The sequence below is a fragment of the Hyaena hyaena genome, unplaced genomic scaffold (assembly GCF_003009895.1).
Source record: "Hyaena hyaena isolate Hyena2069 unplaced genomic scaffold, ASM300989v1 scaffold_1001, whole genome shotgun sequence".
Lineage (NCBI taxonomy): Eukaryota > Metazoa > Chordata > Mammalia > Carnivora > Hyaenidae > Hyaena > Hyaena hyaena.
The window spans coordinates 247,016-263,177 of record NW_024081634.1 but is presented as its reverse complement, the minus strand read 5'-3'; the positions used below and the strand labels follow the sequence as shown (position 1 = coordinate 263,177).

Here is a 16,162-nt window from a genome sequence, read left to right as displayed (position 1 = left end):
GGGTATAACTTACTGGTTTTTAGTGTAGTCACAGAGTTGTGTAACCCTTACCATGATGCAATTTTAGAACATTTTAAAATTTATTTATTTCAAAAATGCTTATTTTTGAGAGAGAGAGAGAGACAGAGTGCTAGTGGGGGAGGGGCAGAGAGAGAGGGAGACAGAATCTAAAGAAGGCTCCATGCTCTGAGCTGTCAGCACAGAGCCCGACGTGGGGTTTGAACTTATGAACCAGCGTGAGTTTGAACTCATGAACCAGTGAGATCATGACTTGAGCTTAAGTCCGGTGCCACCCAGGCGCCCCTAGTTTTAGAATGTTTTAATCACCCCAAGAAGAAATTCTGTACCCATTAGCCATCACTCCCCATTACGATTGGCAACAGCCATCCATTTCCTGTCTCTATGAATCTTCCTATTCTAGGCATTTCAGAAAAATGGAAATCATACAATATGTCATTATTTGTGACTGCCTTATTTCATATCGTGTAATGTTTTCAAGGTTAATTCATGCCCTATGTAAGCACATATCAGTAATTCATTTCTTTTTATTGCCAAATGATATTTCATTGTGTAAATCAGTGTGTGGACATTTTCCTACCTGGATTAACGTTTGTTTTTCTGTTTCCCAGACTAAAATATAAATTCTATGAACACGAGACCATTTTTGTTGTTTACCACTTTATGGCTAATATCTTGCCCAGCATCTGACATGTAATAAGAGATCAATAAATCTGCTGAATGACTTAATCATGTATTCACCTAACCAGCATTTGTTAAGCAGCCCCCTATATCCATTTGTGTTCAACCCTGGGCTCTGTCTTCAAGAATCCTCTAATCTAATGAAGTACCATCTGTGCCAACAAATAAAAGAACATTGAATTTAATAAAGGCTATGGACAAAGCACAGTGCAGAGTTCAAGTTTGCTTGAGAGACTCAGCAAGGACTTCCTCCTAAAGGTTTCATTTGAGATGACAAAAATTGGACATTGTCAGATTGACGCAGAGAGCACCTCAACCAGAAGGGCCTCATAAGCAGAGGCCAGTAGCCTGACCTGAGCGTCCGGGCATGGGAAAGTACGAGGCTGTAGCTTTTGTGCAGCGGGGAGGGTGCCACAGAGGATGAACTGGGCCAGCAGGCAATGCTCACCTCAGAGAGAATTCTATATGCTCCAAGGATTAAGGATTATTTTTCCGGATACATCGAGACTGGCAAAAAAAAAAAGGTTATATCTGAGGGTAGGCCGTGGAACTAAAGACAAAGGGTGGGGAGAAACCGAGGTTGGCGAACTGCTAAAAACCAGACACATACTCTTCACATTAAAAACATACGTTGAAAATTTTCTGCTTTGGATGATGGTAATCCACCGTAGAATTCTGAACAGGACTTTCGGGAAAGTTACTTCGGGGATCTTGGGAAGTGAGGCGGGCAGGCAGCCAGCTGAGAGGGAGTGGCAATCACGATCCATTCATTTCGTCCTTCTCCCGGGCATCCCCACCCGCGGGTGCGCACTCGGAGGCACCAACCGAGGGCTAACAAGTGGGAACGTGTCTGAAACCCTGGCAGCCCCCCCGGAGGGAGTGACGAGGGCGGCCTCGCGGTGCTAGGAGGGACTCTACCGTCTGGGGGCGGTCGGGGGAAACGCAGCCTGCAGACTCTTCCTGCTGATGCAATCTGCCGGAGAGCCGGCGAGCTCCGCCACCAGGGGACCAGTCAGCGACCCGGCCCGCCACGTGTGGCAGCAGCCGCGCGGCCCCGCGCCCGGCCCTTCATCCCCGCAGCCGCGCGCTCCGGCCGTCCCCGCGCGAGCGCCCCCCGCGCCGCTGCGACCCCCCGGCCTCGCCCTGCGCGCGGTTCCAGCGCCCCCCGTGGGCCGCCCAGCCATGCAGGTAACTGCTTACGATTCCGCCTGAATTTTACAAAAACGTGGGCACGGATTGAGCCTGCGATCCCGCGGAAGCACAGCTGGCAGAAAGGGGGCAGAAGACGAGCGTGGTTTGCGTCCACGCAGACGTTCCGAGCACCTCCTTTGTCAGCCGTCGTCGGTTGGGACCTTCCTTTCTTTTCGTTTCGAACTTGCTCACAGGATGTGCCTCCTCGGGCTTTTTCGCAGCCGCGTCTGTGAACGGAGGTGGAAGGCTGCTTGCTCGCTGCTCCCTCCCCTACCTGTTTTCAAGTTTGGGAAGGAAGAGGAAGCTTTTCTTGATTGTAAAGATGCTCAGGAGGTGGGCGGGGGGGGGGGCGTTGGGGACGATGTCTGGGGGTGTCTGGCTGTAAACAGGGGTTTCCTGGTGGGTGTATGTAATGAAGGAGGGAGGTGCAGAACCGGGCGCGAGGGTGGGCGAAGGGAAGGAAAACCTTCTCTTCGCTGATAAAAGCAGAAAGTTTGTCTTTGTACGAGTTACAAATCATATAAGCCTAAGGGCATTCTTTTATTAAGCCTAGTGAGCGCCCTAACGGTTTTGATTCTTATGCTAATCAAGGGTAATTAGCCTAGCTGCCTATTACTTCTGATGGCTTAGGTGTAGAAAAGAACACTGGTTAAGTGTTTCCCTGGTCTTACACGTTGTAACACTTCCTTGAAGTTAAGAACTGAAGAGCCCCCTTCTTTAAAGGAATGTGAAGGGTGGGCAAATAGCCCTGCGGTCTGAATACCTTGGGAGGCAGAGATGTGCGACCTGAACTTTTAGGAGAAATAAACTCGCCTTTGAGCATTTTGAAGGAGGAAGATTGAAGTTACGGTTCTCAACTACACTTACCCAGGACCCATCCCAATCTACAATTCCACCCTCAAGAAATAGTATGTAAATGGTGCCTGTTAGGCCAAAAATTTCTCCTAAGATTAAATAGTAACTGAGTGGAAACACTGTTTGCTGTTCAAAAGAGATGCAAATGTGCCAGTGACAAATTTAGCAACCTTTTGCTTCCATAGTCAAGATACTCTATTTCTGTCGTGCTCATTCCTGTCTCATTTCAACTGAAAACTACACTTTGATCACGTATGGGGTTAGTGAGTAAAAGGAGGACATTATGAGAATAAACAGTCGTGCTTTTTCAGCTTTTCCCTGTACTATGTGGAGCTGTCGATTATGCGTCTTTGTAAATTCATGGGTATTCTAACATGAGTCCCCAAACCCCTATATATCCCTTTACAAGGTAGTTTTATAGCACAGGAGACTAGAAGATATCTTCAAGTGGTCTCATATCTGTTTTTCTGATATCCTACTGAGATTGGGAAAGAAAAGATTGCATGATCTAAGGGGTACATGAGACTCCTTCTAGTCTGTTTTTGTTATTTCAAAAACTTTTCACCTAAGTATTGCTGTCATGATTTTTTTTTTAAATATTTTTATTTATTTCTAGGAGAGAGAGAGCGAGAGACAGCGTGAGCAGGGGAGGGTCAGAGAGAGAGGGAGTGACAGACTGAAACAGGCTCCAGGCTCTGAGCTGGCAGTCAGCACAGAGCCCGACGCGGGGCTCGAACCCACGAACCGCGAGATCATGACCTGAGCCAAAGTTGGACGCTTAACCGACTAAGCCACCCAGGCGCCCCATGATTTTTTTTTTTTTTAAACATTATTTGCTCATGGCCCTAAGATAGGCTCTGTCCTTGGCACATTTTCTAGACCTCTGCCTGGAAGCTTCTATTTTAGGATAGACCCATGCAGCATGGGCAACTGAATAAGGAAACTAGCATATACATCTGATAGGATGTGTGTAAGAACCGGAAGTACATACTATGATTTACTGAATGAAGGTGGTGATTTAAAGAGCCGCATATCTAAAGAGATAGAGAGACAAGAGAAGTCATCATCAGAGATGTGTGGGTAAGCGAAGGAAGTGAGGGGGCTGGGCTGGCACAAGAGGGGAGAGGGGACTGTTTGTGTGTGTGCAGGGGGCAGGTCCTGGGGTCTGGCAGGCAGAAAGGTTTACTTTTCAGACTCAGGATGCGGCCCCTCAGGCAAGACTCAGGGAAGCGTAGCCAGTTAAGCAGGCCTAACAAAAGGGCCTTGGTAGAAACTGGGGTGAGAAAAAAAGGAAAAGAGAGGGGGGGAAAAAGGCAAGGATTTGATTCCGGTTAATATTTCATTAACCGAAAGTGAGTTTCTATCACTTCATTTGATTTTAGAACTACAGAGAGAAAGAAAGGAAAGTTGAGAAACTTTTCCAATTGTATGGAGGAATTTCTCTTGCTCAATCAGCTCACTGAAGCCGAGAAGGTCTGATTATTTGAAATGAGTTTGAAACCTTATGAAAGAAAGTTGAAACGAGTCATTTGATTGTTACAGAGATTTGCGCTAAGACTGAAAACAAGTTATGGTTTCCCTCAGGAGCTGCATATGTCCCCATTGTTCTCATAATTTTAGCTTTTATCCCCAAGTTCAGGTCAGGACTTTTAGTTCTGTAGGGAAGGAAAAATAATTTTTTTCTCCACACCTTCTTGATTTATAAAACACACATTAACAGGAGAAAAACAAAAGAAGTTTAATCGCATGTGTAACCCCTGAATACATGTGAGATACCCAGGAAAAGTGAGTAACTCCTCAAAATGGCCGAAGCTATCACCTTAAAATATTAATCATCTTCAGCTAAAGACAAAGGAAAGATGTTGGGGTGTGGTAAGAGATGGGGGACAGGGGGACGCAGGTTGGGAAATTTTCACGTAGAGCACAGTGAACAAGGGCAAGATTGCAGATATAAAGAAGTACCTTCTCCATTGATAAGTTTTTACAGATTTAGTTATCCTTTTCTTCAGAGCAGAGACACCCTGTACAGAGGAGGGGAGACTCCCTGAAAAATGGAGATTTCCCTCATAAATATAAATTTCTCTCAGAAAAGGGCAACTTCCATTCTGTTTTCAGAAATTGTCCTGTGTCTGACACCTCTCAAAAATATCCAGTTTGTTATGCCAAAGAGGCATATTTTTGGCACGGTATATTTTACTTCTCTTGAGTTCCTTATTTCTAATATCAAGTTGTAAACCAGTGAAGTGAACAGCTGGATAGTGGTGTTATTAACCTGAGAGGTCTGGGCTTATGAGTAGACTATTTCTGTGCATAAGAGTTGTTTCTAAACTCTGGCCAACTTGAGTGCTTGGGTTGGTTATATCTTTGGGGTTTCAAGTTGTCTGCTCCTTTGGCCTCTTCTCAATGGGTGTAGGAAGATGGAAATTAAGAGCTTTCTCTTTTTCCTCTTAGGCTTGGCAACCACAGCTCCTATAAATAACAGATGCCACCCTAGGGAAGCCCAGTGGAATGTTCATCCTTATGCCTAAGGAGATTTGGTTACCATATAATGGAGAGAAGCTAGGACCTTCCATGATAGATATCATTATTCCAGGCATCCTCTGCTTTCTAAATGATACTGTCATTCTTTCTGCACACTGGAGGAAACTGGCTGGTCTGCTCACTTTACAGTTGTAAATGTGGGCAGTCTTTGTGTTGTAATTTTATCCCGGCAACAGCTGCCCAAATGCTCTAAACATTTAACATAACATATGATAAACATTCCTACGAAAAGCCTCTATAGCCCATTTGGTAATACCTGTCATGGCCATTCAACTAATGCCTCTGAAATTGGGTTCTATATAAATCAACTGAGACATAAATGTGAGGTGCAACTCAGATTTTTAAAATATTTCCAAATTAAGCATTTGGGATGCTCGAATTTATGAATGCTATTTGCCGCTATCTGCGATCTTTATCATAAGGTCTAGTCTCATTCACAACATCGATGGTGAATGCAAAACCAAAGTAGAATCAAGAACACCAGGGTTCAAGTGCCAGTTGCACCTGTGCTTCTAATTAGTCCTCTCAAATCCACAAGCAGCATAATATTACTTCTACAAAATGAGCACTTGTATTTTAAAAAGAACTTAGACATTAGATCACCTTCTTAATGCAGCATAGCCCATCACATGAACATTTTTCTATTGTCATATTGGCTGTGCCTTTTTTTGTGAGAAAAGCTATTTTTCAAAACACTAGTCTTGTGTTCGGTGGCTAATGGGAGAAAGAAAATCTTAGAGATATTCATGCTCCAAAAATACAGAAAAAAAAAAAAGTCAGAAAGAGAGGGAAAAGAAAAGACAAGTTAAAAGAAAAAGAGGAAGTTATATTACCACAAGCAATATTGCAGAGAAGTTGTACTGGAAAACACATGATTGTTTGTAATTGAAAAAGTGTAAAATACTTGTAAGATTCAGCTAGTTCCCTTAACACTTGTGCTAGAGTTCATCAAAAAAGAGCCAATTTCTTAGTTCCTTATTTTGATATGTAGGTCTAAATATCTGATCAATTGCACTTGTAGTCTACCTAGTCTGAGAAAAGTTTTTACTATTTTATCTGCAGATGGTTATTTGCCTTAGGAAGCCCTAACCAGCCTAGGATGTAATTAGAGCAGTCAAATTCTGACTCCCCATACATCTAGACAGAAGGAACACCTGTTGGAATGTTTGAAGTCAAACATGGCCACAGATATCTCTTATGTGACCAGCAAAGATCTCCACAGAGTTTGGGCATGAGGCCAAGGATGTACTTGCAAGGGATGAGTGAACAACGCCCAGCAGTTGTTAGCATTGCACCACCATGTTAAAGGGTGATTTTGCTTAGTATTTTTATTTCGTTTTAGCCGATTCAGATTCAAAGTTATATTGTTTTGATTTTAGTACTAGATGTTAGTTCAAGCGTCCGAAATCACAATAAGTGTTAATCTGAACTTTGAAGATAAAAAGTAGAGTTAAAATGGAGCTCTAAAGTCTACAGTGGAGCATAACGCATTCCTCACGGATTTCATGGTTGTCAGTGTTGTGAATGTTATATATACTTGCAAGGTGAGTGTTGGTGTTTATAGAAGAAATACATTCAGGCTTGAGGAAGGACTTCTTTGCTTAACTAAGATGATGCTTTATATTTCTAAATGCCATATAAATTACATGACATTGAATTACAACCTCAAAACATTTGTATAAGGAAAGCATTGCAGCTATTTTCAACCTCATTTTAAGAACAGGGAAAATAAAGATCAGAATACTAGAATTGTTTAAGATCACAAATTGCAGACCATAATGAGAAAGTAGAGTCCAGTGTGCTATCCACTTTACGAGTGGTTCTAGAGACTCTCTTGGGTCTGATAGCACGTTGTAAATCTTATGAAAAGTAAAAACAAATCTCTCTAGCAAAATTTATAAACATGCGTAAGCATAAAATTGTGCATCTCAGTTATTTGTTAGTAAAACCAAGATGAGAGACTGTTGGAAAATACTGAAATGATCTAGTTATTTAGAGCAGTAGAGAGCTATTGGCTCTTGCCTTTGCAATCAGCTGAGGTATGACTGTTGCAAAGCCCCAAATAATCACCTGCCTTTTAGCTCAAACAGAAAGGCAGTTTCCTTGTTTTTTTTTTTTTTTTTTTTAGCAGGATGTGAGCTCTTCGTTTCTTCTTTATGTTTTATCTCATAAGATCTAAGGTGTATAGTGTAGGAGAGGAGTTAAAACTTTTCTGATACCTCCTTGGGTTCTGTTCTTGGGGCCATGCAAATTAGACTGACAAAAGATAGATTAACAAGAGAAAAACAAGTGTATTAGCTCAAGTAGCATAGATGCCCATGAGAGAAATTCAATGATAAGTAACTCAAAGGGTTGGGCTGAACTTGAACTTGCGCTTATATAGCATCTTAAAGAATGATAGATAAAGGGGGGTGATGGGCATGGAGGAGGGCACTTGTGGGGATGAGCACGGGATGTTATATGGAAACCAACTTGACAATAAACTATTTTTATTTATTTATTTATTTTTTTTGACAATAAACTATTTTTAAAAGAAGAATGATAGATAAAAGCAGATAGATAAAAAATGATAGAAAAATAACAAGGATAAAGGCACAGGTTATAGGTTTCCAAGTGCAGCAAACTGGGCAGATAAATACATTGGGGGAACCTAATGGGGTAAGGTTTGTGCAAGTCAGTCTCACTGCTGCCTGGCTTAATGCTGTGAAACTTTCTCAGGAGGGGGATTTCTCAGAAGTGTCTGCTTTTAGTCAGAGAAGGGAATCTCCAGGAAGGCGTTTTTCTTCCTCTCTTGGTTCTCAGTTGCTTTTAGCTCAAAAATAATCTTTATGTTGGGGCACCTGTGTGGCTCAGTTGGTTGAGTGCCCACCTTTGGTTCAGGTCATGGTCTCCCGGTTCGTGAGTTCGAGCCCCTCATCGGACTTGGTGCCGCCAGCCTCGGTGCAAAGCCCACTTTGGATCCTCTGTCCCTCTCTCTCTGCCCCTCCCTGGCTTGTGCTCTCCCAAAACAAGGTAATCCTTATATCAAAGTGACACATTTTGGGGTGGCATGTTTTGATCCCTTATACTATTCATAGAATAGAACTTGACTTACAGAGTCTGCACCCTAATATCTTTGATCTCAATCTACTTTTGAAGTGTGTGCGTGGCTGTTTTGTTAAGCAGGGTTAATACACAATTACTTAGTAGAGTTTTATAGTTGGGTGCCTTGTTTTCCCATTTCTTAGATAAACTTCCCCACAATAGTGCCTGTCAAAGGGGCAGGCCTACAAGACCACGTTCCTACCTGGTGACTGCACCCTAGCCACAGGTGATTGTAACAAAGGTGGATATTTGACCCAATTTCAACCATTGTTTATTTCCTTCTTATTCTCTTGTCCCCTTCATTCAATGAGATATTGTATCCTGTGGATTCTCTTTTCTCAGTATCTATATGTTTTCTCTTTCCCATTGCTAATGTACTGATTTATGATCTCATTACTTCTTGCTTGAATTTTTTCAGAAGTCTCTCAACTGGTCACAAGCTTAATTTTCCCAAGGCACTATTTTGATTATGTCATCCCCTCATTCAAAATACCTCTGTGACTTCCCCATTGTCTACTGAATTTAGCTTAGTACATGAGGTCTTGTCCTAATCTGTTCTTCCTATAACTTTTTAAATCTGTGAACTCTTGGGGTGCCTGGGTGGCTTAGTCGGTTGAGCGTCCGACTTTCGCTTAGGTCATGATCTCACGGTTCATGGGTTCGAGCCCCGCGTCGGGCTCTGTGCTGACTGCCAGCTCAGAGCCTGGAGCCTGTTTCGGTCTGTGACTCCCTCTCTCTCTGACCCTCCCCTGCTCACGCTGTCTCTCTCTCTCTCTCCTAGAAATAAAGAAAAGATTAAAAAAAAAAATCTGTGAACTCTTCCAGTCATAATGGGGGGTTTGCTCTGCCTCAGAATGAGGTCTTAAATTTCCACATATTCTTTTCTAACCTCTTTGTCTCCATTTAGGCCTCTCTCCTATATCCTCTGGCAAGCCCCTCACTGTATGCCTCACTCCCCAGGCATTTTTTGAGAGCAGTGACTATTTTTACAGTGACATGAATATGGGTGGAAGGTGGTGGAAGGTAATAGTAGGGTTAGTTTTTCAAGTTTGTCAGGATATAAGATACTGATTATATCCTATAGTCTCTCAGTGTTCACATTTCCTCTCCTCTGGCATGAACATCATACCATCATTGGTGCTTGACAGATAGTAGTTGAGCTAATTCATCTACATATTTTAGGGTTCATAGATCAGATCGATTAATTGTGTTTTGTACTTCTTCATTTTCAAACAGCAGTTACATCTTAACATGTCTTGATTTGTTTAAAGCTTTAGTTGATTCCCAAAAGATAAAGGTTTATAAAGACATAGAGAACAGTTAAGTATTTACATGTTTTAATGTCTTTTGCCAAACTCATTTTATTTATTTTTAAAATGTTTGTTTATTTTTGAGAGAGAGAGAGAGAGAGCACGAGAGAGAGCATAAACGGGGGAGGGGTAGAGAGAGGCACAAAGGATCCAAAACAGGCTCCGCGCTGACAGCAGAGAGCTAAACGTGGGGCTCAAACTCACAAACCGTGAGATCGTGACCTGAACCAAAGTCCAACACTCAGCTGACTGAGCCACCCAGGTGCCCAGCCAGACTCCTTTAATATAGCTGTTATTTTGATTGATTTTTTTGTTCAGAATGTCAGTGGTCAAACTATGTAAATTGCAAATAGACTGTAAGCATAAACAGATTATAAATGTTTCTGGGAAAATTGATGGCAATATGAACTGAATACCATGAAATTCCTAACAAATAAACCCAGCAGTGCCAGTCTGCTAAATCACTACTGTTTTCATATTTAGGCAGTTTGTAAAGGGAAGCTCCCTTGTCATATCCCAAGGAACTGACTTAGAATATAGAAGAAAGTCATGTGTCTGGGAATGTTAACCAATTCCAATACTGTTTAACATGTTTTTTGTTGTTGTTGCGAACAATGCTGTTTTTAAGCAAACTAATTAATGCATACACTGACAAACAAATCCAACAACAGAGGCACTTAGAGGCAGTGTTCATTGAATACTGGAATTTTGAAAGAAAAAAATCTATTAGATCATTTTATGCATTTACTTCTGCCAAAGAAGGATTGTTCTTTCAAGTTTATTTTTCTAGTTTTCAATTCTATTCCACTTAAACACCTCAACAACCAAGACTTTTCAAATCTTCCGTGGACAGTTCTGCCACCTGGTATAGTCACTGTTTAAAGTTTTCTGATGATTAACTTATTTCTTTTTCCTCTCAGTTATATACATCAACCATTTATGCTTGGCTATGCTGATCATTTGCCATGAGTCTATATGCTTTTAAAAAATATCGTGTAACATTATGTATGTGTTCATGTCTTGGTTACCAAGTACATTATTAACTAAACTGACATTTTCTTTTGCAGTAACATTAGAGCAAATATTCTACTAGTAATGTCAGTAATTCAGTGAATACATAGATAAAGGATGTCAATGAGGTTTATGTGCCTTTAATAATTTCATGCTTGAGTCTTAACATTAACATCATCCCTGCTGGTCAACCAGGCACCTTCCTTCCTCTTAACCAATGTTCCAAGAACATTATTTATAGTAACCCATCAGTCTACCACTTGATGTTCAAGGACAACACTTTGAAGCTTGGAATGAGGGGTCATCTGCAGCCATATAAACTTACCTACATATTAGGAGATCGATTTAATCATTTAGCATCATTGTTAAGACTTAGCTTAATTGGAAGTATCTTGTATTCACTTGCGAATGTGCGAAATGATGCATGAACCAAGAGTATTTACTGCAGCATTATTTGTAAAAACAAAAGATTGAAACTCATCCACATATTCATCAGGTGTTAAAAAGAATGAGGTAAAAAAAAATCAGTGGAGGGAAGAATGAGTAAGCTCTCTCTATAGATAAGAGGAAAATCTCCGTGAGACTTTTCACTGCACATGCTTATATAGTGTTTGATTTTGACACATGAATTTATTCAAAATTGAAATGAAAAAAGAAATGGAAATGCCGAAGAGTGAAAATTAACTTGACTCTAAAGCTATCGTCAGGAAAATCTGAAATACTGGGTAGTTCAGCACAATTTGCTTAGGCCCAAGAATATATACCTTGACAAAACTTCTAAACTGTTGTATTTAATTTTAACGAACTGAAAATGATCCATTGAGAATGCTGGTTAAACACAACGTGTACACCAAACTTTACCTAATTGTTATAGTAAGAGTATACAATCTCTTCTTCAAACCTAAAATGTATATTAATGAATAGCAAACAATGATTAATTTGAGTTTCCCTTAATTAACACTTAGGTAGCTCTTACTAAAGCTATCAGGCTTTCTTTGTATTAGGTAAAAGGCAAATGGAAATAATTCAAGCATTACTTTTACTCTTGAGAAATAACCACTCTGGGAGAGAAATGTATAAAAAGCAAATGCAGTGAAGTGTAATAGTTGCCACAATAGAAGTCTGCACAAAGTGCAGGGGAGCATAACAAAGATTAGTCAGAGAAATCAGAAGAGGCTTTATGCTGGAGTGATGGTGGAGCAGAACCATTAAAGAAAGCTGGATGACCATGGGAACAAGAGCATCTTAGGCATATACATGTTCTTCTGTTATCCAACCTCAGATTCTGGACTTAGACTCCCTTATCATAGAAGACCATGAAGAAAAGTATGTCTGGCTTTCCTTCCAGAACACTGGTTAACACAGACGGCCCCCAGTATCCAGCAAACTCCAGAGAATGACCTATGGGAACTCATAGCATTGCAACCTGCCAAATGTGTTAAATGTGTCATGTTATCCTTTTTTCCCGTGGCCCTCATTCACCTTCACTCTCTTCATGCTCTGTTTTTCTGACTTGACTCACTAGAACCTTCCGCCCAAATTTCTCCACAGCACCCTTTGCAAGTCAATATTAGCACCTCCCCCTTCACCTTCACTAAATATATATTGCTCCTTCTAGCCTTAGGTGAGATCATTTCCCTACCTTCCTCTGGTGGGTGTTGCTCATTTTCTCCACCTTCTTCTCAGAATTGGAGGGGGGCTGATCTCCTTCTCTGTGTCCAATGCCGTTTCCACATCAGGCTCCTCCTGTGAAACCCCTCTGCTACTTATACCATCAGTCTTTGTACCCTATCTCTTCCTGTAACCACCTTTGAAAGACCTTCTGGTCATTTTGCCCCCATTATTCACTGAAGATTTTAGCACTTGGCTCCCGATTCTCTCTCCCAACCCAAGTCTTGTGTTCCTATATTATTTCAAGGTGCATGGGTGGCTCATTATGCTTTCTGGTATCTCAGTCCCTTTGATTTTTCATCTCCATTAACTTGCTGCATTTCCCAGATGCCACCTACAGGACTTTTGAATGACACTAAATTACAAGTTCCTGGGTTATTTTTGGTCCAAGATATGTCTAATATTTGTACAATTCTCTCCATTTTAGCTTCCTTGTGCCCAATTCAAGCCACTGTCTTCACTGAACATACAGTAAGACCTTGGTTGCGATCATAACTCGTTCTGGAAACATGCTTGTAATCCCAAGCACTTGTATATATCAAAGTAAATTTCAAGAACCTTTGGCTCAGATGTGATCATGTGACGTTTGGCGTCACGTACTACTCCTATTGCAAGACATTGCTCATTTATCAAGTTAAAAGTTATTAGAAATGTCTGCTCGTCTTGCGGAACACTCACAGAACAAGTTACTCGCAATCCAAGGTTTTACTGTATATGTATATTTCTTGCTCCACCTCCACCCCCCACCCTTAATCTGTTCTCCATAGAGCAAAGTAATCACATCATTCATCTGCTTAAAAAAATTCCTGAACCTCTTTCAATTATACTTTGAATAAAACCCAAAGCGCCTACTATCGAAGTCCCAGAGGGATCTAGTTCCTCTCACCATTGCAGCCTTACCTTGTTACCCCCGTGTCACCTCCTCTGAGCCCCCAAACTTTTTCTCCAGGGCCTTTCTACTTGGGAATCCCTCTGTCTAGAAGGTCTTCTTCTTACTCTTGATCTAGCCGGCATCTTAGGACCCTGCCAGCCTCAGATTGAATGTTGTTACCTCACAGAGACTCTCATGACCTCCTGTGATTCCCAGTATTTCAGAGCACAACCTGCGATGTGTAATTATTTCTTGGTGTGGTTATCATTGTGGTTTTTGGCCTGATGTCTGACTTTCTCACTAGATCATACATTTTTTTTTAATGTTTTTTATTTTTATTTCTAGGAGAGAGAGAGAGAGAGAGACAGCGTGAGCAGGGGAGGGTCAGAGAGAGAGGGAGTCACAGGCTGAAACAGGCTCCAGGCTCTGAGCTGGCAGCCAGCCCAGAGCCCGACGCGGGGCTCGAACCCACGAACCGTGAGATCATGACCTAAGCGAAAGTCGGACGCTTAACCGACTAAGCCACCCAGGCACCCCTAGATCCTACATTTCTTAACTGCAGGGAATATATTGCTTTTTACTACCATGCAACCATATGTATTCCAATACCTGGCCCATTATAGATGGTTGATGAGTATGGTAGGCTCAATAATGGCTCCTCAATGATGTTCATGCCCTAATTGCCAGAAACTTTATTATAAGGAGATTTTGTAGATGTGGGTAAGTTACAGATCTTGAGATAGGGAGATTTTCCTTGATTTTCTGGGTGGGCCCACTATAATCACAAGGGTCTTTATAAGAGGGAGCAGGATGATCATGGTTGGAAGATGTGATAATGGAAGCAGAGGTGTGTGTGTGTGTTTGTGTGTGTGTGTGTGTGTGTGAGAGAGAGAGAGAGAGAGAGAGAGAGAAAGAGAGAGAGAGAGAGAGGTAGATTTGCACACAGTTCACTGCTTGCTTTGAAAATGGAGGAGGAAGTGGCCATGAACCAAAGAATGTTAAGTGGCTTCTATGAGTTCTAGAGCTGGAAAAGGTAAGTAAACAAATTCTCATCCTACAGCCTCCAGAGGGGATGCTAACACATTGACTTAGGACCTGTGACTTCTGAATCGGTAAGATAATACATTTCTGTTATTTTAAGCCACAAAATTTGCAGTGATTTATTACAGCAACATTAGGAAAGGAATACAGATTTTGGTACCTGGAAATGGGGTGGTTCTTTTAGAACCAAATAACTAAAAACGTAGAAGAGGCTTTGAGTTGAGCATTGGGCAGAGAATGGAAGAACATTGAGGAACATGATAGACAGCCTAGATTGCCTTGAAATGAATGGACTGGTGGTAAGAATATGGAAATCAAGGGGCGCCTGGGTGGCTCAGTTGGTTGGATGTCCGACTTCGGCTCAGGTCATGATCTCACAGTTCATGGGTTCGAGCCCTGTGTCGGGCTCTGTGCTGACAGCCAGCTCAGAGCCTGTAGCCTGCTTCAGATTCTGTGTCTCCCTCTCTCTCTGACCCTCCCCTGTTCATGCTGTCTCTCTCTCTCTCTCTCAAAAATAAACATTTAAAACAAATGAATAAACATTAAAAAAATTAAAAAAAAAAGAATATGGAAATCTAAAGTGTTGCTGGTGACGACTTGGAAGGAAGTAAGGAACAGGGTAGAGAAAATGTATAGATTCTTACTGTTGGTAGAAACATGGGTGTTAAAAGCACTGCCGATGAGGGCGCAGGAAACATTGAAAAACGTGTTCACGGAAACCTGAGGAAAGGGGATCATTGTGATATAGCAGAAGAAAGCTTAGTGGAATTGTGTATTCCAGTTATGTGGAAAGCAGAACTTATAAGTGATGAAGTTGGGGTATTTAGTTGAGATTTGCAAGCCAGATACTGGTTTCTAAGCAAATTTTTTACCTCCTTTCCATTCCCTCAGCATGACTGCCTCAGATACTGTGATGCGTTTATTGGACAAATGTTGTAGAGTACCCACTATGTAAATAGTCAGGCACCACTGATGATCTTGAGGCTGCGAGGATAAAGATTTGGCAAAGCTACTGCTCTCCTGGCCCTTTCAGGGAAAGGTCATGTAACATGGTAGTTATGAGCACAAGCTGGGGCCAGACCATAGGTGTTTGAGTCCTGGCTTTGCTCTCAAATGACTCTGCCAAGTTATTTGTGCCCAAGTATTCTTATTTAAAAAATAAACAAAAAAACGGTGGTAATAATGGTACCTTACCTCATAGAGATGCTGTGAGGATTACATAAAATAACAAGGGTAAAGCATTTGTAACAGCACATGATCCAAAATAAGTACTATATAAATAGTAACTAATAGCATAATTTACTCTCATAAATTGGTGGTGTAATAGGAAGAAAATAAAATGAAATGATTTTATAGTGACAGAGCTGAGGGGAAGCCAGACTCATTCCTACTGGCTGGTCAGGGAAATCTTCAGAGATAAGGTAAACTTTGAGCCAAGACCTGAGTACTACAAACACAGGAAAAAAACTACAGGGTGATTTGGAGGTACCAAGTCCCATGCAGAGAGAGCAACAAATGAGACTTCCTGGGGTTCAGTGAGCCAGGGGGAAAGTTATAGGGATGAAAACTCCTTTAAATGGTGCTGAAGAGTGTAGATTTTATTCTAGTGCAGCGAATGGCCCTGGGCAGGGGTAGGGAGAAGGGAGCAGAGGGTGGAGGGTGCGTGAGTGTCGAGCCACAGAAAGAATCCTATTTTTAAGAGTCATTGGTGGGGCGCCTGGGTGGCTTAGTCGGTTGAGCGTCCGACTTTCGCTTGGGTCATGATCTCGCGGTTCGTGGGTTCGAGCCCCGCGTCGGGCTCTGTGCTGACTGCCGGCTCAGAGCCTGGAGCCTGTTTCGGTCTGTGACTCCCTCTCTCTCTGACCCTCCCCTGCTCATGCTGTCTCTC

General features: G+C 41.8%; 1 protein-coding gene across 1 annotated transcript in view; it reads left to right on the top strand.

Annotated features, from left to right (window-relative positions):
- The first annotated feature begins 1,489 nt into the window (after positions 1–1,489).
- BCAT1 (branched chain amino acid transaminase 1) overlaps positions 1,490–16,162 on the top strand; it is a 103,932-nt gene continuing 89,259 nt past the window's right edge. The window contains exon 1 of the mRNA XM_039221713.1: positions 1,490–1,887. Within this exon, the coding sequence (XP_039077644.1) occupies positions 1,666–1,887 (222 nt within the window). The 5' untranslated portion in view covers positions 1,490–1,665. The remainder of the gene's footprint in view (positions 1,888–16,162) is intronic.